Genomic DNA, 26,227 nt, shown 5'->3' with positions numbered 1-26,227 from the left:
AAGATTGAGGTTTTTTTTCAGCATGGAAAACCATTCTGTATAAAATTCAGAGAAAAATCTTGTCTGATTCTCATTTTTTGGTGACATTTGTAGACGTCCAATCCTATCGATGTTGCTGCTCGACCTGGGACAGTCCCCCACACTCTACTACAGAAAGACCCACGGGTAGGTTCAGAGGCACCTGCATGTACTCAGAGAAAAATGTTCTTTTTATCATCCATTTCAGTCCCAGCAAGAAAATGTCTATTACCGTAATAGCCACCTGGGTCACTTTTGCAGGAAGTACAATGGGAGAAAGTAGTTTCTTCTGGGAGAAAGAGGGGCTGTCCTCATCTGCTTCTTTCTCTGTAGCATCTTCCTGGGTCAGGAGTTGCTTGACTTTTTTTTTTTCTAAATTCCCCCTTCACGTCACTTGCCTCTCCAAAAAAAAAAAAAAAATCCTCATATGATGCCTCAAACAGAGAAATCATCTGAATAGTTAGAAGCAACACTGGATTCAGAGTCAGAGGTCCTGAGTTCAAATCGCATCTTTGACAGTTATCAGGGGACAACCTTGAGCAAGTCATCTCATCTCTAGACTCCAGTTTCCTCCTATGTAAAACGAAGGGGTTGTACTAACTAGCCTCTGATGACTTTTTCCATCTCTAAAACTGTAATCCAGTGTTTTAATATTGGCCTCACTAAACATCAGGAAATATTCAGCTTGTCCCAGAAATCCAAAAGTCTTTATATGAGGCTGATAACCATGCCCTGTTTTTCTGAGGTCAAAAAAGGCATCTTCCTCCCTGCCCTTCCCCAGGGAAAATGATATAATAATATTATCGATATATTGGTGAGTCATTGGCTACTTAGAGGGCTTTTAATATATATAATTTAATATTATATAGAAATATAATTTAATATATAATTATTATATGTTCATAAATGATTACTTTTTAAAAAAAATGTTGTCCCTTTTCTCCCAATGACATTTTTTAATTTAACAGACAAAAGAAAGTCAGTGACTGGTGTTGGAAATGACTCCAATTTCTAAATATCGCTACTCCTGTGTTTTAGTCTTAGCTCTTCAGATTTTTTTTTAGTCAAGTTCCCGTTTAGCTAGGAATTTAAAGTGGGAGGCTGAGAGCTCAGTGGCCAGTCAAGTCGCCTCTAGTTCAAAATCTCGGTCCTTTAGTGATGGTCTTTCAGAGCTCTCTGAGCCTTGGCTGGATCCTCTCCCGTGTGCTTCTCTTTTGAGCCATGGTCATGCTGGCCAGACCGAGGTACCCGGTCCCCGAGCCTAGAGCCCAGCAGCCTCTGTGTCTCCTCTGAGCCCAGGAAGCCTTTGGTGTGGGTTGCAGGGAGGTTTGCTATCCTGTCGAAGGGGATTTCAGCAGACTTTCCTCCACTTGCTCTGCTCTAGCCTGGTGTTGGGTACTGGGGCTCCCGGCTCGTGGGGTGGGCTGGGGGAGGGGAAGCCGGGCACTTAGTTATCCCGATACTGTGAAAATGGGCTAATTATTCTCCAAAAGGGCTTCATTTAAAAGTAAAATTCTAACATTTTAATTTCCTCTCCTAATGAAGCAATACAAATTTGTTAATTAGAGCAATTGTTTGAGTGACAGGCATGTAACCAAATTGTCATTTTCTCTTCACAGTTGACAGATCCGTTCAGGCCAATGTTAAGGGTAAGGCGTCTTCTAGAAATGCTTTTTCTCTGCCTCCGCTCCGATCCCGGGGGGCTAAGAAACACAGATCTGTTCTAAAGAAGGTGGTCTGTCCATGCCGGTGGCTGGGGACCGTGGGGGGGTGGATTCCTCAGCTTGTATCATTTTAGGCGTCTACACTGTCCTTGTTGTCAGTGCCGTTTCCTTAAAGACAGAGATTAGAATCGGTACCAGGCTGGAACAGTCTTGGGGAGTCAGGGGACTCCTCCTTACCCACCTCCATCTCTCTCTATGGAGATGCCCAGTGGTGAGCCCTGATGGACAAGAACTCCTTCCCCCAAAGCACCCCAAAGTTCCTTTCTCAATCTCCCAAGCAAAGAGGATTGGACTGGGGCTGAACCCCCAAACCCCCATTTATCACTTGTGAAAACAAGGACCGTTTCTCAGTTCTAACATTCTCTGGCTTTTAACTCCAAGCCAAGGGGGGGACCACTGTCCTCAGCTGTTTCAGCTTCAGTCTTCTCTTGACTTTCTGAAGGCTTATCCCATTTAGAGATTTCCTTTTGGGGTCCCCCTAAAACCTGCTTCCAGAACTAGTTGCTTTTGTTAGCCCCTTGAACAAATATTGAAGAGAAGAACCCAGGGAGAGAGGATTCCTGCAGTTCCTTTTGCTGCTTCCCAACTGCCCAGGGCATAAATAAGGTTGGGCGAGGGGTAAGGGCTAGACCTTTGATAAAGGGAGCTTCCAGGAGTGATGCTCCCTTTGAGACCAAAGTATAATTTTCTTGGCTACTTAGATTCTTTTTTTAAAATTTTAAATATTTTCTCCTAGTTACATATTTCATGTTCTTTCCCTCTTCCCAAACCCCCCTAACCCCCCTTAGCCGACACACAATTCCACTGGCTTTTACATGTATCCTTGATCAAGACTTAACCCCATATTGATAGTTGGACTAGAGTTATCATTTAGTGTCTATACATCCCCAATAATATCCCCATCAGCCCATGTGTTCAAGCAGTTGTTTTTCTTCTGTGTTTCTCCTCCTGCACTTCTTCCTCTGAATGGGGCTGGTTTTCTTTCTCATAAGTCCCTCAATGGGCTACTTAGATTCTTGAAGAGTTGCCTGGAGCAGTGAGATGTGAGAAGACTAGCCCAGCAAGTCACTTGACCTCCACTGCCTAGCCCTGACCACTCTTCTGCCTTCGAACCAATACACAGTATTGATTCTAAGATGGAAGGTTCAAGGTTTGAAAAAAACAAGAAGTTTTGCCCAGGATCCCACAGCCAGATTGTTCTAGAGAAAGTAAAATTGGAACCCAGATTCTATGCTGCCTCTGATGGAGGAAAACAGCTTTTAAAAAAAGAATCCCCCCCCCCCCCCCCCCAGTCCCCCAAAACTGTAGATTGAAGATTTAATTTAACTTTGCCAGAGGAAAATTGAAATCAGTCTCTATGTATTGCTTGCTTTTTGGACACTTAACTCCAATTAGTCATTAAGTATTTATTCAGGGAGCAGCTAAGGTGGCTCCATGGATTGAGAGCTGGGCCTAGAGATGGGAAGTCCTGGGTTCAAATTTGTGCATCACCTAGCCTTTACCACTCTTCTGCCTGAGAATTGATATACAGTATTGATTCTGAGATGGAAGGTAAAGATTTTTTAAAAATACATATTCGGCCCTTTATTTGGTCCAGACAAAGTCTATCCTGACTAATTTAGCTTTATAGTATATGGCTTTGCTATCAGCACTGGTGGCCAAAATTCATTGACCTGTTGTTTTCTACCTGTATGAAACCTTCAATAAATTTCTTCCACTTGGGTGCCCTTTTCTTCCTCTGTTAAAGGAAGGGGTAACACTAGGCCTCCGAGGGCCCTTCCAGTTCAAGGTCTATGAATGCCACAGTTCTAGGATGCTAAATTCTATAGAAATATTGATGGGCCCTGATTGACAATGCATATTAAATATTTATATATTGCCAAGCTTTATTTTATACCTTTCTTGCAAAATCAAGCTTTTTTAATTAGGCATCTTAGAGATGATCATACCATCTAGCCTCCTTGATTTATAAAGAAGGAAAAAATAGACCCAGATTCTTAACTTACTCAGGCTTCCATAATTTGAAAAAATAAGTGCCTGGCCAGCAGAACTCTTGGGTGGGCAGACTTTCGGTGGGATGTGCTTTTTTATATTCTCATCCCATTCTCGTTGCACATGATTAGGTGGACAAATTGATTGGGGCAATGGAGGAGGAGAGGAGAATATTCAGTCTTCCCCAGGGGGTCAGGATGTCAGTGTCGATTTGTTCTCTTTGTTCGTGGAGAGGTACTGGGGACTTCAATTAAGAATTAGAAGCTAAAAACACGAGAAGACTTGGACCTCAGGACACAATTCCAAAAATATTGCCCTGCCATGGAAACCAGAAGCTTCGGCTGTTAAAAAAGATGGAGGGCAGACTCCTGACATTGGCAGCCAGTTAACTTTCAGGAAGCATCTCTCATGGGCAGTGCTGTTTCTGAGAAGCTTTAAAGGGTATTCCCAAGTAGAAAGCGCCCCTGGCCTCAAGTGCCCCATAATCTAGCTGGGAAAGCAGAGTGTTCACACATGAAATAACTTGAGTACATTTACCAAGCAGCCCATTAGCCCATGAGCTAGACTGTAAGGGACTGGAGAGAGAGAAAGAGATGTGGGAAGAAGGAAAGAGAGATGGAGAGGAGGAAGGGGAGGAGAGAGAGAGAGAGAGAGGTTTATACACAAAGGAATGCTTTCCAGATAATGGGAATGGTATGAGAGGTAAGAAGCAAGTCTTCCATAGTACAGCAAAAAAATGGACATAGAAAAGGGTAGTCAACTAGCAGGCATTGACTCATTAACCTACTACATCCTGGATACTACAAAATTCTAGAGATATAAAGAAAACAAAGATGGCCCCAGCTCTCAAGGAACTCACAGTCCAAAGTGGGAGATGATGTGCAAATAGTTATATACAAACAGGAGATACATAGATGATAACTGAGGGAAGACACTGGAATTAAAGGGAAAACTGAGTTTTATTATCAATATGGTGGCTGTCTTTTTACTTCCTTAATAGAAAAAAAAGGGGGGGTGGGGGGATTTGTTTAAGGCTTTGTATTCTCTGGCTTAGCCTTGGTTCACAGACACTACTGTATTACGTATGGAGGCTGATGGGAATTAGTAGCGTAGCAACATTGTGCTAAGTGGAAATCCTTCCTCTGCCAGTGACTGCTTATGCCAGTTGGCACCAGAAAAGAAAGAAAGAAGTAATACAAAACAGGGTCCGGGCTTTTCTTTTCCCTGGGAGCTGGGGAGGTCCTCATCAAGCGTAATTTTTTTGAGTGGTGGCCAGCTTTTTTTCAGGTTCATTGGGGGAATGAATGGAGTCAATTCTGAGATCCTCTTCTGGTGTTTTGTTTTGATTTTTTTCCAGAGCCGCTGATGTAGAGCGCTCTTGAAGTACAAAGTGGCCTTGTTGCTTCCTAGAGAATGGGGTTGGGGAGGGGGAGCTTTTAACCCATAACTCTGCTCCCAAAAGCTTGAGGGTGGTAGAAGTTGACTTTCTTTGAAACTTCTCTGTTGTGCTCAATCTTCTTCCTATTTCTTGTTTCTTATTCTTTCAGAAACCAGGGAAATGGTGCGCCATGCACGTTCACATTGCTTGGCAGATTTACCACCATCAACAGAAAGTCAAGGTCAGTTCCATCCCTGAATCCATGATCATATGGACACTCTTGGGGTGTGGTGTGGTGGGGAGGCTCAGGGGGAGCCCTTTCGCCCCTGACTATGCCTTTATGGAATGTTTTCATTAGTTTTCAAGGTTCGTGCATGGCTTCCACAAAAACGCAGTGGTATTAGCAAGGGCAGATAGAATAACCCATTTTGTAGCTCTGGTCACTGAGGCCAAGACAGCCTTAAGGTATAGAGCTGGCAAGCTGATTAAAAGTCCTTCTGCTGCATTGAGCTATATCTTAGCCCCACTGAAAAACTACAAAAACTCCTCAATGACCGAAAACCAGGAAAATTACAAAACAAAGAAAGAAGTCCCCTAATGGTTTTTCCCTCCATGATTCTTCTGTCCAATTTTGATCTCAAAGTATTTAACTATGGATTGAGCTTTCAAAGCAAATACGCTGAAAATCCTATTGCAGAGGACAAGAAGAAAATTTGTAATAAGTGTGCCTGGATATTCTGTATCGAGGGAGAGCCATGATCGAAGTTTCCAGGGACTAGGAGGATTGTTCTTCCTACCAAAGGCGCTTAACAGCTGTATGTCTGTTAGATGCAAGGTGGTCTCCCTGATAGAGAAGGTGAAAGTGAGTGCCTCTTGAGGGTTACTGCTCTGTGCGGTGGCTTACTGAAGAGAATGAAAACTTCCTAAATAGAATGGAAGAAATAATCCATAAGGGGCCTCTTGGAAATAAAGGGATTTATGAAGGCAAAAGGAGATGGGAACAGGGTTTTTCTAAAAAGGCTGGCAAATGGAAACCATTGTAGAGGAGGAAGGTGAGAAGAAGGTGCCAGGCCACTGGAGCAAGAGAAGGAGGAGTACCTTCTACCTACTCCGGGAGGGTAGTTTGGGACTTCCTAAGAAGAAATGAAGGTTGCTAGATGGCACAGTGGATAGAGTGCAAGACCTGGAATCAGGAAGACTTGAATTCATATCCAACCTCAGACACTTACAGGTTTTGCGAGTCACTTCATTTTGTTTTCCTCATCAAATGAGCTGGAGAAGGAATGGCAAACCCCAAATAAAGTCACAAAGAGTCAGACGTGACTGAAATGACTTAAAAAAAAAGAGACAGTGCCCTCTTTTTCATGGAAGGTTCTATAATCATTTAATTTCTGTTGATTAATTCAGTGATTTCCAAAGTGGGCGCCACTGCCCCCTGGTGGGTGCTGCAGCCATCCAGGGGAGCGGTGATGGCCACAGGTGCATTTATCTTTCCTAATGATTGCTATTAAAATTTTTCAAAAATTAATTTCCAGGGGGCTAAGTAATATTTTTTCTGGAAAGAGGGCGGTAGGCCAAAAAAGTTTGGGAACCACTGGATTAATTGATTGACTTTGGAACTTTCCATGAAATGGGGGAGTTCTTGTATAGGTTTCCCTAATCTATAACAATCCGTCTAAAAGAAACATAGAAAAGATTCCTGGTGATTTTAAGTCCTGGACAAAAAAAAAAAAACAAAAAACAAAAAAAAAAACTGAAGGATTTAAGGGAAAGTTATGCATCCCTTCTTGTAATTGATATTAAACACTTTGGAAGAGATAGTACCATATGGGATGTGAACAGAAGGAAACTGTTGCCTAGATTGCTTCTAAGAGTGGCATTTGGTATTACGGATTATTCACCACTGATTGATAATATTTACTCCCTTTTAAATAGTGCTGTCAGTTGCACAAAGTAATTTCCTCAAAACCCCAAGTACAGTATTATAAGTTATTATTCCTATTTCATAGATGAGAAAACTGAGATTCAGCATTTTTGCCTTATTCATAGTGGCATGGATGAGGCACATCATTGAGTGCCCTGGATGAGTTAGGGCATCATTTCAGTTCTGTGCCTGGAGTTCTCTCGGCTCTCCCAGGCAACTATAATGGAGGTCTTTTGGGTGAAGATGAGGGAGAAAGAAGTAATGATGCTGGAGGTGTATATATAGTCTGCTTGGCCAGTTGGAGGAAATGGATGATGAGATCACCAGGTGCCAAAGCTGGCAGACGCAGGAATAAAAGAGAGTAATAGTCTACAGCTACATTTTTGCTAGAAGTCTCATCTCACCCAGATTAGAACAGGCAAAAATTCTTCCTTGCTTTACTGATACGTGATAAGGGGACCTGCTGCTTTGACTCTGATAGTGAACAAGCAAATGCTGGCTGCCTGGTTTTGGAGTGAACACGATGGGAGCTTTGAAGAAAGGGACCGTGTCACCTTGGAATTGATGGTAGTCATGAAGGATAGCCTTGACCTTTGAGAGAGCAGATAACAGAAATTTCCTAGAAGTAATAGATGTGATTCCATGCATTGCCTGGATTCCAAAAGAAAAAGCTCTTAAAAACAAAATTCTGAGATAAGAGTATGAATTATTAGAAGAAAAAGGGAATCATGTAAGCTAAAGGTTTTTAACTTGGGGTTGGGATTGGAGCTGGGTGTATTTTATTACTTTTTATAATCATATTATTCATTTTAAAATATTGTTGTAAAAAAAGAGGTCCTTGATTTCAGCAGATTACCAGAGGAGTCTTTGGCTGGCGGGCGTGCACACGCACACACATACACACAAACACACACACAGAAACTGCTTTGTACAGACCAGTCTAGCTGTACTTAGAGCCATGGGTTTGATGGGGACCAGCTGAAACTGGTTTGTAAGAACTGGTTATTTAATTTAATTTTTTTTTTTGAACTCTTACCTTCTGTCTTAGAAGCAACTATACTTTTTTATTTTTTTATGTCATGATTTTGTTTTGAATGGACTTTTTTCAGAGTGAATTCATTTTTTTTAACCCTCACCTTCCACCTTAGAACCAACACTGTGTGGTTCCAAGGCAGAAGAGTGGTAAACGGCTAGGCAATGGGGGTTAAGTGACTTGCCCAGGGTCACACAGCAAGGAAGGGTCTGAGGTCAGATTTGAACATAGAACCTCCCATCTCAAGTCCTGGCTTTCAGTCCACTGAGCCACCCAGCTGCACCCTGGTTGTTAAATTTTAAAGATGAGCATTTATTTATACCTCAGGAAAAAACTGGCAAATACTCCAAGTTTCATTTGCTGGTTTATTTTTTTTTAATTGTCTAGACTTAAGCAAGTGATGGAGAAAGTGTTAATAATGAAAGTTATAAACTTAGAAGTGGGCCGCTTTTTTGGTCTAGAGATCCAGCTATTATACATTTACCTGTTCCTCTTGCTTATGATCCTTCACTTGAACTCAGCTTTTTAAACACCCTACATGGGAAATGAAAACAATGCAAAGAAAAAAATTAAAAGTGGCTATTTATCTATCTGTCCATTCATTCATCCATCCATCCATCCATCCATCTATCTATCTAGCTAGCTGTCTGTCTGTCTGTCTGTATAACAGCATAGTGGTCAGGAAATCTTAAGACCCCAGAGTGAGCTGAGCTAAGTGGAAATTGGGTTAAGGATATGAAAGAGGATAACTTTATAATCTGTGTTTGAGACGAGAAAGAAAAGCAATGAAATAGGCTGCAAATCATAAAGAGTTTTTTAAAATTACATGGCAACCCTTGTACAGGATAGAGAGAGATGTGTCTTAGAGAGTCATTTGAGGAAATGAGGAACAGGAGTTTAAGGGTCTAGATTCATTATGAATCATTAGTATAGTACAGTAGCCAAAGAGGCTAATGTGAGGGAAACATGGAAGTCTGATCTAGTGATTTCATTCATTTGGAAACTCTTCCAAAGCAGCTTGATAAATCATCTGTTACTCACAGCCTTTATATACAGTGAGTATATATATCAGAACTTGAACTCACAGCTTCTTGCCTCCGTGACTAGTTTTCCAATTCTTTATCTTGTGATGCCTTTCAATTCAGTCCTGGTTGACATTACTAGAATTATAGCCCAGAAAACAAGGGAGCCAATATTCCCATTTATCCAGAGGGAATTCTGCCATGTTTAAAGTTTTATGTATATTTCTGAGTTTTGCAATTGAGACAGAGAAAGATGAATTTAGGAATAAGGGCACCAACACAAGGGGATGATTCAACAATCTCTTAAGATCTCTCCTTATTCTCAATTTACAATCTTGGTCCAAAGAGCCAGTATATTTAGTCTGGAGAAGAGAGATTACAAAGGAGCCATAGAAACTATATCTTAAAGTGTTGGAAAAGTTTGTGGTAAGAATTAGACTTTACTTAATGCTGCTCCAGCGGGCAGAACTTGGACTAAAGGGTAGATATTGGAAAACAAACTTTCGGTTAATATATTAGAACTTTCTAATAGTGTACTGGCAGAAAATGAAATTAAAGATCAAATGAAGGTTAGATGACAATTTCCTGGGGATTTGAAGCTCTCGGTCCTTTTATGGGTTCCATATTTCAAATATTCATTTTTGCATTCTACATTAGACTCTTCAATATATGCCTACAGCTCATTGCCACTCCTTTGTATTATTCTTTGTTATTCCAAAGTATACCATATAGTTGATCCTATCTTGTCCTCTCTCTCTCTCTCTCTCTTTCTCTCTCTCTCTCTCTCTCTCTCTCTCTCTCTCTCTCTATCTATCTATCTATCTATCTATCTATCTATCTATCTATCTATCTATCTATCTATCTATCTATCTAAGCTTCTCTTACCTTCAAGGCACCCTTCTTACTTTAGCAGGAAAGTAAAAGCATTATGGATGGGCTTGGTCTAACTCCTTCCTTGGAGTACAACAGATAGACAACTTTGATTTGCTACAATTCATGTAGAAAGACATTTCCAAAAAGAGATGGCTGTGTTCATCCTCTTTTCAGCAAATTCACTGCGTCTAATCCCTGGGTCCCAGTTTGCTTCATGGACCTGAATTGTAGTTAATAGAACTGTGCTCTGTACCATGCAGTATTGCAAGGGTTCAGCGGGCAGATTGGGAGAGGTGATCAAGAGATGGTTTTTTCCCCCGATTGCAAGGGAATTAAAAGCTTAGTTTGGGGTTTTGATTCTCACTGATTAGAGTGAGAGCCCTCCCTGTCCGATTTCTCTGTGATTTTTAATGGAGATCACACCAGCTTTTGTCCACTTCTGGCCCTTTAACATGACATTGTTGAATTTGTACTTTTTATTAAGCTACTGACCCCACTTTGCTTTTTCTATGTAATGGCGAGCTTTGGGAAATTGACTTGTAAGCACACATGATAATTTTTCATAAGTATAATATATGTTGGTCTTATCTTAGCAGATCATGCTCTTGTAAGAACCCAAACTATTCATTTATACAGCAAATTATGTCTTCATTAAGAGTCCCTATTTAAACTAGCTTTTTGAATGCTCTACATTTGAAAACATGATAAAAGTGGGCACTTCAAAGAAAGGAATATAAACAAAAGGGAGACACCTTGTTGCAAAGGGAAAAAAACTAGGATTGGAAGAATCCAAAAGAATCTGGGTTTGAATACTGGGTCTAATTCTTATTTCTCACCTAACTTCTCAGCCTCAATTTCCCCTACATTAAATGAGGTTAATGGACCAACCACATGATCTTTCTAAAGCCTCTTCAATTCTAGACATTTACTGGCAATGTAACTGTGGGCAAATGGCCTTCTCAGTTCCCTCTTCTCTAAAGTGGGGATAACTAACTCCTACTTCACAATGTTGTTGTGAGGGTCAAATAAGATAATTATAATTATTTATTAATTTTGGTTTTGTTCAGTCAATTTCAGTCATGTGAATCTTCGTGACCCTATTTTGGGTTTTATTGGCAAAGATAACGGAGTGGTTTGCCATTTCCTTCTCTAGCTCATTTTGCAGAAGAGGAAACTGAGGAAAACAAGGTGAAGTGACTTGCTCAGTGTCATACAGCGACTAAGTGTCTGCTAAATTTGAACGATGAATCTTCCTGAAGCTGGGCCCAGCATCTATCCACTGCAATACCTAGTTAATTTTATAATTATGTTATTTTTTTTGTTGATTTATTGACTGATTTACTCATTTATCATTATTTATAAATTATTTATTATTGATATTTAATTCTTGTTTGATTTCCTAATGGTAATTATTACTACTATGACTACTAGTTCATTCATACTGGAAAATAGCTATAATTCCAACTGGAGAGTTACCCTAAATAGACTTGAATGAGTTCCAAATCAGTACCTTTGGATCATCTGTTGGGATGTAAGCAAAAGTGTCCCTTGCCACCGTCCCATCATTTGATTTCAGTGTTTTGCTTCATTATTACACATTGAGGACCTTTGTGGGAATGATCCGTCATTCTTTTGTGAATCTCAAGTAGGACTGGAGCGGAAGACCATTGGCCATACTCTGCACATAATTCACTATGGCAGGACTCTACTGTTCATCAAATTCCTTTCTTGGAAGAAGTAACCCTTCCAATTTCCTCTTGCTCTCTAGAAACAGATGCAGTCAGACCCACATAAACTGGACTTTGGATTGAAACCTGAATTCCTGAGCCGCCCACCAGGTCCCAGCCTCTTCGGCGCCATCCACCATCCCCATGACCTGGCACGACCATCCACTTTGTTCTCTGCTGCTGGTGAGTCCAGTGGGAGCATGGCCTTGTGTGAAACGGTCCACACGACTTCTCAACACCCCTCCAGGCATGGGATCCCCATTCATCTGCTCTTCACCAACACCTAGACATGATATGTTTCTCAGTGACTAGAAAGAATAATTCACAATAATTCACACTCTTAGCTTGGAGAAGGCCAACATTTCCTTTTTTTCAAATGACCTTTCCATCGAAGTGAGGAAAATTCCATCTTCTCTGTTTAGGTATTTTTCAGTGTTTGTGCCTGTGCTACTTAAATCCATTCTTTGATCATTAAGCTAGAATAATTTGAAAGTATGCTAATGACTGTTGGAAATTTTTTTCTAAAAGCTTATTTTCTGATTTTTTTTCTGAAGCGTAACCTTCATTGTTTGTAAGGATGTGATCCCTGCTTTCTCATTGGTGTGCAGAGAGAATAGAAAACAATTTTCAAATGAACAGTGATGTGTTCTTTGGGCCAGAATCCATGCAGCTGGATTGTGGGGCTCCCCTAATCCTACCCCCCTCAAAATAAGGTCCCTTACAACTCGAGCAATCTCTCATTCAATGAAGAATGATTCAGGGGCGATAAATAGATCATGGTTGGTGGTATGATTTAATGATAGTAATGGATCACATATCAAGGGCCAGTAGAAGCCTTTAGAAGTCATCAGGTCTACCACTTCATTTTGTAGATGAAGAAACTGAGGCCCAGAGAGGGTTGTAATAGTATTTTGAATTTGAATCCAGACCTTCCTGGGTAGTGTTCTAAGCACTACATCGCACTAGTTTGCCATATCATTGAATAGCCCATGAGAAAGAATTTTTGGTAGAGTTAAGACTTAATTGCAGAATTGATTTCTTGCTCTTTCTCTGGGTGATAGAAGAGATTTGGAAGGACTCGGAGCTGGGAATGGTCAGCAGGGAGTTTTTCCATTTGCAATGTGGTCTGGATGCTCCAGGACATAAGAAAGGCTGTCCTGGATCAGATGTTCTGTCCCTTTCTAGGATTCTGGTTCTAGAGGTGGAAGCGACCCCAGAGGTCGTCTATTTCAACTTATACCTAAAAATATAATTTATTTTCTAACAAAACTAAAAACTTTGCTCAAGGGCCTTGAATGAGGGGGACCCATTCAGGGGTGTAACATGAATGGCCTATATTTCTGAGCTGTAGTTCTTCCAATCTCATATTTAGAAGGTACCCTTTGAGGCTACCAACAGCATCACCTCCTTTCTGAATTAATTAGATGTTTGAGGAGAAATCCATTCCCCCAAAGTAACATTGCCTCAGCTTTTCTATATAGGAATTTGAGCTAAGCGTCAGTTTAAGGAACACTCACTTTTAATCATTAATTTAAGGTCCTGCTTTTGTAGTTCTTTTTCAAGCGAAAGTCATTCATTGGAGGCGGTGAGGTGGCACAGTGGGTAGAGCACTGGGTTGCAGCCAGGAAGACCTGGTTTCAAACTCTGCCCCAGAGGCTTACTAGCTTTGTGACCCTGGGCAAACCACCCCTTTTGCCTGTGTTTCCTCCTTTGTAAAATGAGCTGGAGAAGGAAATGGCAAATCACTCCAGTATCTTTGCTAAGAAAGTCCCAAAATGAGGTCATGAAGTGTCAAGACACGACTGAAATGACTGAACAATTAACAACGTTACAACTTTATGTTGTTATATATCCTAATATTGTATTATGTGTTACTTTGCACAGTGTCTCAGAAGTCTTTGTGCAGTTTTAAGGCATTAAAGCTTTATATATTATTATTATTAGAACCAGTAATATGCAGTAATCCCAGGGTGCCTGGAAATAATTACAATTGACAATTAAATATGATCCCTAAGAAATTATTCTGCAAATAGAATTATGTGAATTTAAATTTAGAAAGGATTGAAGACATTGTCCAGTTCAGTTTCCTTATTTTGAAGGTTAGGACACCAAAGCCTAAATCTACCGAACTCTCTGGGCCAGGACCAGAACCAGAACCTGGGTCTCCCTTCATTCCTGGCCTGGTGTTCTTAATACCCACCCAGGGCACTCTCTCCCTATTTCAAGACTCGACTCCATCTTTTTCTTAAGATAATCTATCTTTAAGCCAAATCACTACCTGAAATTTCCAGAAATATTCAGCCTTCATTCCATCAACAGTTCTGAAGCTTCTCTGCTATGGGCCTCTCAATTCCCTCCTTTGTCAAGATTTCCCCCCCTCCAGATCTGAATCTGTGCTCTTGTGTGGTCTCATCGTCTTCGCTCTCTCCCGTTCCTGGCTTTTTAGAGTCCCCAGGAATGGTACTTGGCAACAAGGACACGTCCTGATAATTATATACGCCCACCACTCTTTTGGTGTTTGGCAAGCCCACTTGAGAAAGGAAGGAAAGGGGTCTGCTGTATTCAGGGGGAAAGAAATGCCTTTCTTTCTGTGTCTTAGCGGGAGCAGGGATTTCTTTTTCTATATTATTTGTTCCCTACAGGAACCTGAACTGACTTCAGTTCTGTTCATTTTCCTCTCTCTTTTCTCCACCGTGAGCTCTGAATCAGCAAGGAGCAGACTGGCCCAAAGGAGTCTGGCTTCGGTTCAGTGCTCCTTGTGACTCTCATTTTTTTTGTGTGTTATGCTTGGTAGGTGCTGCACATCCAGCCGGGACCCCTTTTGGGCCCCCACCCCATCACAGCAACTTCCTCAACCCGGCTGCTCACTTAGGTAAGTGGAGTATTTGACAAAAAACCTCCTGGCTGATGCATGGTTGAATTGACTTGGTCAGTGGGTTGCTGACGAGGTTCCCAGACAAGTTGGTGGTAGGGCAGTGTGTCTGTCAGGCATGGTTGCTCAAGAAAACACTGCTCTCTTTTGGGAGGCGGACTTCTTTTTAAAGAAATCAAGGTCCTTTTTTTTTTATTTCATTTCATTTCGTTTCGTTTCGTTTCGTTTCATTTTTTTTTTTTTTTTTTTTTTACATTTTAAAATAATACTTCAGCTTGACACATTTAGTCTTGAAATCAATAGTACTGATTCTTGTTTTATTGGATTGCTAAAATGATGGGTGCAGAACATCCCATGGGAACAAGTTCAAAGGGAAAACCAGTTGGGCTTCTTGTGCCTGGGCTGGTATGAAGTGGACAGTGGGAGAGGGGATGTTGCTAACTCTATTCTCCCCCCAATTCCTGGAGTTTGTGATCTGGTTGCTTGTAATGGAGCTTAGCAGCCTTCAGGTTTTATAAATTTTATAAATAAACTTATAAATGTTATAAATTATAAATTTATAAACACCAAATTATAAATTCATCTTCTTCTAGTAAAGAGAGGGGAATTTATTTTTATTGTCCTTTCTTACTCATTCATACCTTCTATCAAAGTCCAGATAAGGGCAGCAGCAACAGTCCTGGCCCATATTCTTTTAAGATGGACCCTTCCTTTATATCTATACTTCTTATAGCCCATTTAAATTCAGGATTTCATTTAGAATTGAAAACATGGTCTCCAGGAATGTCCTGCTTCTAAAAGAGAGCTTGCCCCCCCCCCTTCCCCCCTCCAGGTCTCTCAGCATTCCCCTTAGAATCAATTTAGTTCCTCAATTGTTTATTAAAGATTCTGGGATAGAGAAGTCAGAATGGAGGTTCTTTGCATCTTCCTAGATTAATCTTCTACCTTGATTATTGTTGTAACTTAGAAGAAGAATTCTGGGATACAAAATTAAAACAGAATATTCCTTTCCTTCAGGAGTTGATATTTTGCTCCTCGGTCAATGAAGTGTTTACCAATTAATCAATCAACAGACATTAAATAATAACTCTTGCCCTCAAGGACCATATACTCTAATGGAGTAATAACACATAAATAACTTGACATACAAGCTACTGTGTAATTAGAATTCTTGAACCCTTGAACTTCATCTCCCAGAATTCTTTCTCTCGTCCCCAAGTTCCTTTTTCTTTTGTCTCCCATGTTGCACCCTCACATTTTGTTTATAAGTTGCCTGTAACCCTGCCTTTTCTCTCTTCTCCTGCAACCATGGCTGGGTTGGCTCCCTCTTTACTCTAGCTTTTTATTTTTCTTTACTTCAAGTTATTATTCATAAATTGTATTGAATATAATTGCATATTAATTTTAAGCTTACAAAGTTACTGTCACCAACTGTCTTCTTCTCGCTCCTTTCGTCCCATCCCCCTTGCACAAATACCATCCCTACACATACAGTGGAAGGTAATCTGAAAGGGGGAGAAGGCATGAGCCAGTTGGAAGGTCTAGGCTAGTCATCTTATTTAAGGAAAAAAAAAAAAGATCAGGGCTTTGAGGTTTTTTCCCTTGAAGGAAGCTGTGGAGGGCAAACATCTTTCTAGGTGTGGGGGATGGCCAGCCCAAAGCTACCTTATGGGGATGTTGGAAGGCCATAGTCCAGGAAGAGTAGGCTAGGCGAGGTTGATCACCGAGGACAGAGATAAGGAGACTGGAAAGGACCCAGGAAGGATCCACGTGCAGAGAACTTGAAATGCCAACCTAGACATTCGCATTTGATCCTGGAGGAATACTGGCAGGGGTTTAGCATGGATTTAGTTCAGGAAATGCAAAGGCATGTGGAAAAGGTAAAGCTCTAGCAAGTCGGGGTGTGATCTGTCAGCAGCTACCACCTCGAGCCTTGAAGAAAGCTTAAGAATTCTCATAGGTAGAGAGGGGAGATCAGTAGAGCATTCTAAAGTATGGGCAAACACCCGGAACAGGAGATAGAATTTTCTTTTTAAACCTTTACCTCCTGTCTTAGAATCAATAATACCAAGTATGAGTTCCAAGGCAGAAGAGTAGTAAAGGCTAGGTCACTGGGGGTAAGAGACTTGCCCAAGGTCACCCAGCTAGGAAGTGTCTGAACCCCCATTTTAAGCCAGGACCTTCCCTCTCTGGGTCCGGCTCTCTATCCACTAAGCCCCCCGAGCCGCCCCTAGAAGGTGGGATCTCATCTAGAAATGATGCCATTGGAAGCCAAAATCCAGATGGGCAAGCGAACCAAATTAACGATGAGAATTCCCCTTCGGTATCATGTGCCGCGGATTGCAAAGGGTCAACAGAATGGGAAAGGATGGGTTTGAATGGCTTTGGCAGCCGTTTCTAAAGGACGGGGCTGCGCAGGAGGGGGACACCCCGAGCCAGGCTGTAAGAAGCGGCTCCACAATGCCACGATGGCACGGAGCCCCCCCTCCAAGAGAGAAATGGAACAAAGGAAACCTTTTAGGAGCCATGGGCTAGAGCAAGTTGGCGACGACGCAGGGGTATCCATCGGTATTCATCGCCCCGTACAGCCCCGTAATCATTCTTTTTAAAATTTGCTTGCAGAGCCTTTCAACAGGCCAACCACATTCTCTGGGCTCGCAGCAGTGGGTGGCAATGCCTTCGGGGGACTTGGAAACCCATCAGTTAGTGAGTACCTTCGTCTTTCTGAATCTGCCTCTCACTCCCCTCCCTCCCCCTCTTTTGTTCCCCCCTTGGGCTGGGTGCCTGAAGTCCTCTGGGGAGATCCCGACCTAACCTTGCTGTAGCCTCCATCTATAAATGTGTAAGAAAAGAAAAGAAATGACCATTGGAGACACAGATCAATCCATCCATCCGCCAGCACTTACTAATCACCCACTGTGTTCCTGGCACTGTGCTAGGAGCTGGAGATACAGATAACAAAGAATGAAGCAAATACTGGTAATTATTCTGTAACACAGGACCAAAAGCTCTTGGGTGCTTAAGTACAATGAACACATTGTTTTTCGCCGAGTAACGAGAGACAGGAATAGCAGGAGCTGGGATGATTAAAATTCCTGAGCCTCATTTTAGTGGAGGTTTTCAACATCTTTTCACCTCTTCCTGTCTCACTCAAAACTTACTCCGGCTAATTAGCAAGTCGCCAGAGTGGCTCTTGAAATTCACTTCTGGTTTCAGTAAGAATGAAAAAGGAGAAAAGAGAGAAACATCCAGAGGAAGAAACCCAAACTCTAGAGGATGGCGAGGCGGCCGCCTCTGTAATTGTTCCCACATCCTCCAGGAGAGCCCGGCCTCCCTAAAAGTGTATTACCCAGAAGGGAAATCCATTTCACCATGCTTGGGAAATGCTTCTAGAATAGTCACCCAGGTGTCCCTAAAGGCTTTATTTAGTCATTGATGAACCAGGCTGGGAATCCTATTATTTCTCACTCCATCACTACCTCCGCTCACCTCCTCCCTCCTCCCCCACGACACTTCTAAGTAGAAAACAGAACATTTCCCTGAGCACAGTTTGCAAACACAGCTGTTGTGTCCTCATACGAGTGTGAGACTTAGCAGACTCACCGATCAGGCGGTCATGAACCGTGGTGGGGACAGAATCTTTATTGGGTCAGCAGCCTTTTCAAAATGCTACTCCTAATTAGAGAAACTAGAAGCTAAAGACTCCATGAGATATCTAAATAAAATTAAAAAAAAATAAAAATTAAAAAATGATACTCCTAGAGATGAAGCAATTCCTATTGGGCTTCTGAATTCACTTATTTCAGTCTTCTATAGGTTTTAAGCCATTAATATAATTATGTATAAAGTAGCAGTATTGGTAATACAAAATAACATTATATAGGTTGTCTTATATTTTTATTGATATTTTCAAACATTTCTCAATTACATTTTAATCTGATTAGGGCTTCACTCTTAGAATTTGGGATGTATGAGTTTGACACTTCCACTCTAGGTACTCCATCTAATAAGGGTAGAAAATAGTCATTTTTATATGGTAAATGCTTCTTACAAATAGGATCTTTTTGGATACATTACCCCAGTGGTTCCCAAATTTTTTTGGCCTACCACCCACTTTCTAGAAAAAATATTTCTTAGCCCCCTGGAAATGAATTTTTTAAAAATTTTAATAGCAATTAATAGGAAAGATCAATGCACCTGTGGCCATCACCGCCCCCCTGGATCTCTATGGCGCCCACTTTGGGAATCACTGCATTACCCTATAAGTAAGACTATAAATAAGTAAAAATAAATAGCCCTAAAAAGACTGTATATTGTATTGGTAGAAGGAATTTCGTTACCGAGCACCTTCCTTAACAATCAAACTCATGAGTCTGGGCAAAATTAAAAAATTAAAAACAAAAAAACAAAAAAACAAAAGCAGGCCCAAACTGTCAATGAGCATTTTAATTGCTTACTGTGTGCCAGGTCCAGGGGTTTCCCAGTCTAATGGGGGAGACAATATGCACATAAAAGAGAGCTATTCAGGATGAAAACAAGAGTGGATGGAAGGTGCCTGGAGGATTTCTAAGCCTCTCCAGGAAAATGGGCCTCGTATGTTTGCATGTGCTTACCCTGCTTGCTCTTGAGTCCCACGCCTACATCTGGCGTAAGAGGTCGCTGTCACCTTCCTTCCGTCCCCCTCCTCTTGGGGCTCCCTTCCTCCATCTCCTTCCCTGCGTCCGGGAGGTTTAAGAAAAAATGTGAGCGATGTCTCCAGCCCTCTAATGAATCATTAATCTCCTTTCCTTTTCCAGCTCCCAATAATATGTATTCATTTTAACTCTGAATGCTGTTAAAAGTTGTACGGTAAGTACCTTCCTGGCAGCCATTTCCGCAATCTCTCTTAAACGGTCTTTTGTTCTCCACTTCACCATTTCAGCACCCAACTCAATGTTCGGCCACAAGGATGGCCCCAGTGTGCAGACCTTTAGCAACCCTCACGAACCCTGGAACCGGCTCCACCGAACGCCTCCATCGTTCCCGACCCCTCCGCCCTGGCTGAAGCCGGGGGAGCTGGAGCGCAGCTCGTCCGCAGTAGCTCATGACAGAGATAGAGATGTAGATAAACGAGACTCATCCATTAGTAAAGATGGCAAAGAAAGGTACGGAAAGCGACCAATTCTGAGCACTTGTTGAGTCCGAAAACGGGACGTTCTCTCTTTCGCCCACAAGAGTGTGAACGGCAGCCCCCTCGAGCCCCCCCTTCCCCCTCTCTCCCAGCCTAGTGTTTTAGGATTCAGACACCCCCCTTTCTACTTGGCCATTGGGTTCGCAGTGCCAGGAGAAGCTTGGGCTCCTGCTTGACCCTCCAGAGAGGATAGACTGCCTCGTCTTGTCCCTTTATCCATCCCAGCGTACTGTGATGCACTATCTGGATGAGAGACCTCCTCCAGCCAGGACCCCAGAGATAGGAGCTCTTCCCCGAAAGGTCGCCCTAGAGAGAGGAGACTGGAGCAAACCGCAGCTTGGAACCCAGAGCTCACACATAGCATGAACCAACCCCATGTTTTCTTTCAAGTCGTGCACAATTCATTTGTTCATCCTCGGGTTTTCGCTCACTCGCTCACTCTCTCACTTTGTTTTTTTGAAAGCCACATTTTCATTGCTTTGCTTATATATCTCAGGTTATGTTCAAAATTCAAATCTTGGGGCTCACTGTTGAGGAATGGAGTTTTACTTGGAGCAGTCTTCCCACCAGTGTGTGTGTGTGTGTGTGTGTGTGTGTTTCTGCATAGCACAAATGAGGATTCATCAGTTACTGTGTATTAAGCACCTACTGTGTGCCATGTGTTAGTAGGTGCTTTGAATATCAAGAAAAAAAGCACACATCTTATTTTTTTAAACTTTTATTTCCCATCTTGGAATCAATATTATGTATTGGTTCAAAGGCAGAAGAGTAGTAAGGATTAAGGGATAATGATTAAGTGACATGCCCAGAGTCACAGAGAAACTAGGACGTGTCTGAGGTCAGATTTGAACCCAGGAACCTCCTGTTGTTTAGGCCTGCTTGTCAACCCACTAATTTGCTGCCCCCTAAACTTTTGGATCTTTTAAGAACAGTTTTAAATTTGTTTTTTTATATTTCTTGACCTGGCCAACAACTAATGACTAATATATTGATTATAGAAAAGAGAAATATGAAAAATAGCTTTTTTTCCTTTTTTCCCTGTATAGTTTTTTTTTTTTAAACCCTTGTACTTCGGTGTATTGTCTCATAGGTGGAAGATTGGTAAGGGTGGGCAATGGGGGTCAAGTGACTTACCCAGGGTCACACAGCTGGGAAGTGGCTGAGGCCGGGTTTGAACCTAGGACCTCCTGTCTCTAGGCCTGACTCTCACTCTACTGAGCTACCCAGCTGCCCCCTTCCCTGTATAGTTTTATTTGCCTTAAAGCACCCTAGGCAAAATAGCAAAGCATTTTCTCTGTAACTGTTTTTTAAGGCCATAATGAAGCAGGGACCATGTAGATCTGCACATCAGGAAATACCCCCAAACCATTTCCTTTTCCAAACTCTCAGATGTGGGTAGTCTACAGCAGCCTGTTTTTAGATTTACTCTCTAGTGCAATTAAAAAAAAACCAAAAACCCATGCTAGTTTAAGGGAACTTTCCACAGAATTTATAAGCTATAAATTCATTCACTTGCTATGTTAAATTCATAGACTCTTCAGATATTTTCTTTTTAAACTCTTACCTTCTGTCTTAGAATCAGTACCAAGTATTGATTACAAGGCAGAAGAGTGGTAAGGACTAGACAATGGGAGTTAAATGACTTTCCCAGGGTCACACAGCTGGGAAGTATCTAAGGCCATATTTGAACCCAAAATCTCTCTCCTCCAGACCTGGCTCTTTATTTGTTCATGTGTGTGTGTGTGTGTGTGTGTGTGTGTGTGTGTGTTTCTGAAGTGCTATGATATTGATCAGTCAATTAGCTTTTAGTAGGCACCTCTTCCTATGCTATTCTGACTGCTAGCAACTTGCTGACCAATGAGAAGGGAAAAATAGTAATAGTAATAAAAACAACAATTTTAAATCTTTTTAAGGTTTAAACAATGATTTTACATGTTATCTCACAACTACCCTGTGAGATAGGTGCTATTATCTGTCCCATTTTACAGATGAGGAAACAAGAGTCTTTGGCTCCTCAGGACGACTCAGCTAGCCGTCAGTGTCTGTGGCTGGTCTTTCCAGATCTCCCTGACTCCAAGTCCAGTGTTCTAGCTGTCAAGGTGGCACCTAGGGGTCCCCCCTGTGCCCCTCAATTGCTCCCCAAATAATGACTGCCCAAGAGAGCCATATCCAGAGTGGGGCACAAATAATGATCCCACTCCATGAAGAAGGAGATAGGTTGTATAACATGAAGGAAGCTCTGTTCCAGTAACAAAATATGACCCACTTGGAATTCACTGCGAGATGTAGGCTATCTTCTCTGACTTAAATCAATTAACTGACACCAAACATGGGCCTCTTCTCTGCCTTTATTTTTTTTTTAAAGGCATCTCTGCTTTATCTCTCTTTGGTATCATAGTACCTGGAGTTAGAAGAGAATACTTAGGTCATCTAGTCCACCCCATTTATTTTTGCAGGTAAAGAAACTGAGGCCGAAATAAGTGAAATGAATTTTACAAGGTCACACAGTAAATGGCAGAACCAGGAAAGCTACCTAGTATGATGTCCAGGAACCCTGGATTTGGAGTCAGAAGTCCTTGTTTCCATTCCCACCTCCATTATTTACTAACACTATGGCCATCAGCAAATCACTTCACCTGGGAACTTGTGTTCCTCGCTGGTAAAATGAAGGGGTCAGATCAGATCAGCACTGAGGTCTGTGAACTGGGATTTAAACCCAGATGCTCTAATTGTTTTCACTCTCTCATGCTATTTCCTTTTTTCTTCTGTCAGCTTTCATCATCATCATTATTATTGTTTAATAATAATAATAATGACAACAGCTTACATGCTAGCTTGCTATTCCACGCTTGCAAAGGGCCCTACGCCTCATCTCCCTTGTTCCTCATGACAACCCTTGGATGGAGGTATTCCAAGGGATGGTTAAGCCCATTTTACTCATTAACAGGCAGCCTAGTCAAAGTCACACAAGCTAGTAGGTAAATGAGTGTTGAGTTTCCAACCCAAGGCTTCCAAAATCCAATTGGCTTTTGTGCCATGCTTAGAATGGCAATTCTCTAGACTTGCATTAAAAAAAATTTTTTTTTTAATTCCATTGTTTATTCCTTCCAACCATCCCTGCCCTTGACCCTGGCCTACGTGGGGACAAGGAAATTTTCTTCCTACCAAACAAAACTTACATATTTTTTTGGTTTGTTTTGGTCTTTAAAATTCTATTATTGACCTTCTGACTATCCTTGACTGGAACCCCGTTGTGGTTGGACCAAAGTATTCTTAATTTCTTGCCACTTTTTTCCATTATCTCTTTTGAGCTTTCAATCTAATGCTCACCTTACTTTCTACTCCCTTCTGATTCACTATCCGAATGCTTCCAGTTGGCATTTATTCTCATCCCTTTGCCTGCTTATATAGTCCTGGCATCCTCCTTGAAGATCTTTTAGCCTCCAAACATCTCCCTTTCCCTTGAATGGTTATTTTTTTCTTCTAGAGCTTTCCTCTACTCATCTTTATCAAGTCATCATCAAACACCTGCTACATGCAGTCACTGAGGCACAGATAAAAATGAACCAGTCCTGCCTTTGAGAAGCTTACATTCTATCTTATCTTTTTCACTGGGCTTTCTTTTGACTTCCACTAAAGTCTTTCTTATCTTCCTGAGGCCAGATAGTCTCTTGATGTTGGCATGGTTTTCTTGAGTCTTCCACCTCTTTTCTGGCTTGTTTTCTTGTCTGGATTAGAGCAGTTTGTATGAGCTACTTCACCTACAAGCTCTTGATATTTGCCCGCTGCCTTGGTAGCGCCTTCACTTTCAAGATGGAAGAGACTTTAAGAGATTGTCTTGTCCCAATTCATTTTACATAGGAAGTCACAGAGGCTATGGGTGATTTGCCCAAAGTCTCCCAGGTGTCCACAGTGGGAATTGAACCCCAGTGCTATGATTCCAAAGTCAATACCCTTCCTAGGGCTCCCCTCTGTCCATCGATGCTCTTTGAGTTAGATGCTGGCTCGCCAAGTTGAAAGGAAAGGCCATCTTCTTTTCTAGGCTTCAGTGGTGGGAAGTTCAATTCTCTTTGAGTTAGATGCTAGCTCGCCAAGTTGAAAGGAAAGGCCATCTTCTTTTCTAGGCTTCAATGGTGGGAAGTTGTTTTCATTGAAAAATAAAAACAAGAGTTTTCTCTGTAAAACAAACATTTGTTGACGTTTAATCGATCTTTAGAAATGAGTCAGCCCCGATGGATGGGCACAGTTCTACCTCGCTCTTTTCACCTCTGTGACCGAGGCAGTATTTTCTCCCTTCAGACGCTTCCCCCTTCATGACCCCCATTCCCCGTGGGCCACCCTCTGCCATCTTGTTGAGTAAACGAGATTACTTCAGGGTGGCTCTTCTTGCCCCGACCATAAGACACATTTAGGTTCCTTTTACCTTGCGGCCAAAGGGAGCGAGAACCCCAGCCAGCCTGCCCTACACATTCATTTCATTTGCAGCTCTGCTCCCGACTGATGAATTGAGAAAATCTGACCCCCTTTCCTTTTTTTCTCCCCTCCCCATCTTCTTTTAGGGAGGGCATCGAGAAGCGACACTCCAGCCATCCTTCACCAGCACCTGTCCTCCCAGTGAACTCCCTGGGACACCCCCGCAGCTCCGCTGAGCAGATAAGGAGTCATTTGAACACCGAGGTTCGCGAGAAAGACAAACCCAAAGAGCGAGAGAGGGACCACTCCGAATCCCGGAAAGACCCGAATTCCGACGAGCACCCGGCCAAGGACAGCCACCTTCCCGAGAAGGAGCCCCACGGGCACGAGAGCAGAGCCGCGGCGGACGAGTCCAAGCAGATGTCCAGGGTCCCGTCTCCGTACGCCCGCGCCCCCGTGGTGGACAGCGGCCGGCCCAACAGCACCTCCAGCCGAGAGGCCGACAGGAAGGGCGAGCCGGCCTACGAGAACCCGAAGAAGAGCGGCCCGGAGGTCAAGGTGAAGGAGGAGCGGAAGGAGGAGCACGATGGGCCTCCGGAGGGGCCTCCGCCGCCGCGGGCCTCCGAGCCTCCGCCGCCGCCCATCTCCACGACGGCCAGCGTGCACCCCGGCCCCCTGGCCTCCATGCCCGTGAGCGTGGGCGTGAGCGGCCTCCACCCCATGAACAGCATCGGCGGCCTGGACAGGACTCGAATGATGACGCCCTTCATGGGGATCAGCCCCATCCCGGGAGGAGAGCGCTTCCCCTACCCCTCCTTCCACTGGGACCCCCTCCGGGACCCGCTGAGGGACCCCTACCGAGAGCTGGACATCCACCGGAGAGACCCCCTGGGCAGGGACTTCCTGCTGCGGAACGACCCCCTCCACCGGCTCTCGGCGCCGCGGCTCTACGACGCCGACCGCTCGTTCCGGGACCGGGAGCCGCACGACTACAACCACCACCACCACCACCACCACCACCCCCTCTCGGTGGACCCCCGGCGGGAGCACGACAGGGCCGGCCACCTGGACGAGCGCGAGCGCCTGCACATGCTCCGCGAAGACTACGAGCACGCCCGCCTGCACTCCGTCCACCCCGGGCCCCTGGACGGCCACCTCCCCCACCCCGGCCTCCTCACGCCCGGCCTGCCCAGCATGCACTACCCCCGGATCAGCCCCACCGCCGGACACCAGAACGGACTCCTGAACAAGACGCCCCCCACGGCGGCCCTGAGCGCGCCGCCGCCGCTCATCTCCACGCTGGGGGGCCGCCCGGTGTCCCCGCGCAGGACTACCCCTCTGTCCGCAGAGATGAGGGAGCGGCCGCCCTCCCACACGCTCAAGGACATCGAGGCCCGGTAAGGAGCGCCGCAGAGCGGGTCCGGCCCCGGACGGACCGAGGGACGGACCGAGAGACGGACGGGCGCGCCGACAACTCCGACATCGCGAACACGGACTGTGGAGGTGACGAGACCCCCCGACATCCTCCCCCGACACCCCCCTGTAAAAATGTATAGACTTGAGTGCAAAGATTTTGAAATGTTTTTGTATATTATATGTTGAAATTTTCCAGATCTTTAGCCAAGTCATATGTTTTTGTGTCTCCTCCTCTATTTTGTTTCTCGTACAAAACTTTTGATTTGAACCAAAAGAAAACCGTGGAGATGACTGTACAAACAAACACAATTTTGGGGGTGGGGGGGCGGGAGGGAAAAAAACAGAACCTTTTGGAAAAAAAAAAAAAGTCAACCGAACCCACCGTACAAAGCTGTTTCAGACCGGAAGGGAAGGCCGTGTACATATTCGTGTAAAAAGAAGGCTTTGTAGGCTGATGGTTCATATATGCAAAAGGGTGTGATGAAAGCTTTACTCTGTACAAATGTAAATAGATAAAATTAAGTCACCTAATTACATGAATACTTCTTCAAATGTGCTATTTGCAAACTTAATATTGACGAACGCGGTCCGCTTACGCCGTGTTCCCGTATGTTATAGACAGCTAAACCCCTTCAACTATGCAATGAATGTGGAGGCTTTTTTAA

General features: G+C 43.2%; 1 protein-coding gene across 1 annotated transcript in view; it reads left to right on the top strand.

Annotated features, from left to right (window-relative positions):
* Positions 1-25,648, top strand: part of AUTS2 (activator of transcription and developmental regulator AUTS2) — a 39,098-nt gene extending 13,450 nt beyond the window's left edge. The window contains exons 5-12 of the mRNA XM_044675616.1: positions 94-165; positions 1,638-1,667; positions 5,282-5,353; positions 11,733-11,874; positions 14,486-14,563; positions 17,186-17,269; positions 19,485-19,707; positions 24,293-25,648. Of these exons, the coding sequence (XP_044531551.1) occupies positions 94-165; positions 1,638-1,667; positions 5,282-5,353; positions 11,733-11,874; positions 14,486-14,563; positions 17,186-17,269; positions 19,485-19,707; positions 24,293-25,547 (1,956 nt within the window). The 3' untranslated portion in view covers positions 25,548-25,648. The remainder of the gene's footprint in view (positions 1-93; positions 166-1,637; positions 1,668-5,281; positions 5,354-11,732; positions 11,875-14,485; positions 14,564-17,185; positions 17,270-19,484; positions 19,708-24,292) is intronic.
* The last annotated feature ends 579 nt before the right edge of the window (positions 25,649-26,227 follow it).

This window comes from Gracilinanus agilis, chromosome 4 (genome assembly GCF_016433145.1).
Source record: "Gracilinanus agilis isolate LMUSP501 chromosome 4, AgileGrace, whole genome shotgun sequence".
In the NCBI taxonomy this organism is placed as follows: Eukaryota; Metazoa; Chordata; class Mammalia; order Didelphimorphia; family Didelphidae; genus Gracilinanus; species Gracilinanus agilis.
This window is presented reverse-complemented; position numbering and strand designations above follow the sequence as displayed.